Source organism: Colobus angolensis, unplaced genomic scaffold (assembly GCF_000951035.1).
Source record: "Colobus angolensis palliatus isolate OR3802 unplaced genomic scaffold, Cang.pa_1.0 Scaffold1, whole genome shotgun sequence".
NCBI classification, from domain to species: Eukaryota; Metazoa; Chordata; class Mammalia; order Primates; family Cercopithecidae; genus Colobus; species Colobus angolensis.
Window position 1 is genome coordinate 19,462,978 of NW_012110918.1, and position 3,473 is coordinate 19,466,450.

The 3,473-nt window shown below is 54.5% G+C and overlaps 1 protein-coding gene across 1 annotated transcript in view; it reads right to left on the bottom strand.

The window, feature by feature from the left end:
* The window catches only part of B3GNTL1 (UDP-GlcNAc:betaGal beta-1,3-N-acetylglucosaminyltransferase-like 1), a 121,806-nt gene that overhangs the window by 78,951 nt on the left and 39,382 nt on the right, over positions 1-3,473 (bottom strand). Inside the window, exon 4 of the mRNA XM_011928748.1 lies at positions 1,032-1,097. Coding sequence (XP_011784138.1) covers positions 1,032-1,088 — 57 coding nt within the window. The 5' untranslated portion in view covers positions 1,089-1,097. The remainder of the gene's footprint in view (positions 1-1,031; positions 1,098-3,473) is intronic.

A 3,473-nucleotide genomic window follows, 5' to 3' on the forward strand; every position in this document is an offset into this window, starting at 1 on the left:
GGAGCACCCTAAATAAAGCCGATGGGAAGAAAATGACTCACGTTGGGCGAACAAAAGTCCTTCCCACTCTTGGAGACGTTTCTCCCCACGAGCGCATCTCAGGAGCCATTTCTGTGGAAAACACCTGGGTAAACGGTCACCAGCACCTGCCCTGTGGGGAGCCGGGCTCCTAGCGCCGCGTGGGACAGACCCTGCGGTGACTGGCCCGGCTGTGACCTGGCCGGGATGTGACCAGAGCCGTGTGGTGACCCAGCCGCACACGTGCCCACGACACACAGCCCCGCGGGGGAAGGGCGGAGGGGCCTGTCCAGGGTGAGCACCAAACTGCCCGGGGGCAGACACCACGGGCGCTGGACGGTTATGGATCCCTCGGTGTTAAAACCCCACTTCTAAAACCTTGAGCGAGGTCTCTGAGGACCGAGTCACCTTCCCTGAAGCCGGCAGGAGCCTCGGGTGGCTGGGACACCAGCTCCAGGGATCCCTGGGCCATGTGCCCCACCGTCTGCAGTGGGGCTCGGTGCTTCCTCCCACGGGGCAGAGGAGCCCACGGGGCACTGCTGGGCTCAGGAGGGGCCCGAGGAAGCCCTGGCCTTGGAGGGGCAACCGAGAAGCCGTTCTAAAGATCAAAACCGTCATTTCAGGTTGTCTAAATAAGAAAAACGTCTAACTGCGAACACGGGATCGCTCTCAGCCTGTGTTCTCACGTCTAAGGTGCTCAGCTTCTAAAATGCTGATTAAAAACAAACAACACAACCACCTTTGCACCCTGTAAAAATAACAGGAGAAAAAATCAGGGGCGTGTTTTTCTCCCAAGGAAAACACCCTCGAGGGCTCAGAGACCTGCCGGCCACAGATCCCACTCCAGATCCCGCTCCAGATCCCGCTCCGGATCCTGCTCCGGATCCCGCTTCGTGACTTGGCAGTAGCACCAGAGCCTGCTTCTTTCCACCCCTAGGACAACTCTTCATCTAAAAAGCCACAGTGCTAACTTCATTAAAGGTAGTAACGACACTAAGGAGACCAGTACTTACGCTCGACGGGTGCTGAACAGCAGCCTGGTGTTGCAGCCTCACCCGCTGGGGCATCATGACGTCATCCTGCAGTAAAGAACACACTTTCCGTTTGTTTGTTTGCACTGATTGATGATGGGCTACTGCAGTCCCGCTTTATTGCCCAGGCTGGAGCGCAGCGGCACCATCATGGCTCACTGCAGCCTCAACCTCCCGGCCTCAACTGATCCTCTCACCTCAGCCTCCAAACAGTTGGGATTATAGGCTTGAGCCACCATGCCCAGCCCCAAGAACGTATTTTAAACTCACGTAAAGCAATTCCTATTGGCAAGTAAGAAAACGATAGACAATCCAACAGCAAGGCAGGCAAGGACCTTGAACAGGCCAAGCAAGAGGATTTCCAGTGGACCAAAAACCTCATCAGCCACCAGAGAAATGCAATGAGTTATGCAATGGAGACAGAAAAATAAAAAACGCTGACAATGCCAAGTGTACTTGATTAGGCAGGACGAGAGCTCCTATGCACTGCTGGCTGTGGTGAGAACTGCCACCACTGTGGAGGGGACCCTCTGCGGTGAGAACTGCCACCACCGTGGAGGGACCGTCTGACGCGAGGACCTGCCACCACCGTGGAGGGACCGTCTGACGCGAGGACCTGCCACCATCGTGGAGGGACCGTCTGACGCGAGGACCTGCCACCACCGTGGAGGGGACCGTCTGGCATCTCCCAGCAAAGCGGAAGACAAGCTTCCCTAAGACCCTGACGTCTGACTACTTGGGTAGGAAAAGCCCCACTCACAGCACAGACGTGCTGACGGCAGCTCGTTCACATGTGGAAAGAACCCAACGGCGAGAATCGCAGGTAAATGAATTGTGCACGTTAGTTTTAATGCCGTTCAGCCGCTGAACACACCATGAATTTCACAAGCCTAATGTTCAGTGACAGAAGCAAGACACAAGAATATACATGGTATTTTCCACTTATTTAAATTCAAAACCCAGCCAAATAAACCATATTACTTAAGAAATGCACACACAATGTGTACTAGGGGTCCCAACCCCCAGGCAGTGGGCCGGTACCGGGCCATGGACCAGGCCACACAGCAGGAGTGAGTGGCGGCCGGGCAAGCGTCACAGCCTGAGCTCATCGTCCTGTCAGAGCAGCGGCTCCCTTAGACCCTCATAGCAGCTCCAACTCCACCGGGAACGGCGCACGCGAGGAATCCAGGTTGCAGGAGTGAGCGGTGGTTGGACAAGCATCACGGCCTGAGCTGCCCTCCTGTCAGAGCAGCGGCTGCGTTAGACCCTCACAGGAGCTCAACCTCCGCTGTGAACTGCGCACACCAGGAATCCAGGTCACAGACTCCTTACGAGAATCTAACGCATGCCGACGGCCTGAGGTGGACCCGCTTCGTCCCGAAACCACACCCCCACCACGGGTCTGTGAAAACATCGTCTTCCACAAAACCTGTCCCTGGTGCCGAAAAGGCCGGGGACCACGGATATAAACCACAAAAGCAACAACATTATAACCCTGAAGATCAGAAGAGCGGTCACTTTTTGAGGGGAAGTCGAGGTGGGGACGTGGACGGGACAGTCCCCCTAAGGTGCCGGCAATAAGCATTGACTGATCGAGTGGTAGCTACACAAATACCTGCTTCATAATTAACTTGTAAAGTGGATATTTATGTTTTATGCATGTTTCTGTGGGTATATTCTATCTCATGATAAAAAAAATTTTAAGTGGAAGAACAGCAAAGGTTTAAGTATGTCATTTAAAGGCACAAATATACTCAATAGAAGAAATAAGAATAATGTCATTGGAAGGATATTTGTTTTTAAGCTGAACACTAAGATGAACTAAAAGACCCATATTTATGTCTCTTATTCCAGCAAAACGGCCTTAGAACATTCAGATCATCCAACAAACCTGAGGGAAGCTGAGAGGAATCTAGTGAGGCTGAGGAGAGGAGGCTGGGGACGGAGGGGAAGTGGGAGGAGGGCGGAGAGAAGAGAATAAAGGAGGGTGGAGAGTGGAAGAGGGAGGAAGGAGGAGGGATGGAGGGAGGAGAGAAGAAGACAGAAGAGGAGGGGGTAGGAGGGAGGAGGGATGGAGGGAGGAGGGAAGAGAACAGAAGAGGAGGGTGGAGAGTAGAGGAGGGAGGAGGGAAGACGACAGAAGAGGAGGGGGAGGAGGGAGGGACGGAAGGAGAAGGGAGGAGGGAAGAGGACAGAAGAGGTGGGTGGAGAAGGGAGGAGGGTGAAGGGACGAGGGAGGATAGAGGGAGGAGGGAGGAGGGAAGAGAACAGAAGAGGAGGGTGGAGAGTGGAGGAGGGTGGAGAGTGGAGGAGGGAGGAGGGAAGAGAACAGAAGAGGAGGATGGAGAGTGGAGGAGGGACGGAAGGAGAAGGGAGGAGGGAAGAGGACAGAAGAGGTGGGTGGAGAAGGGAGGAGGGTGAAGG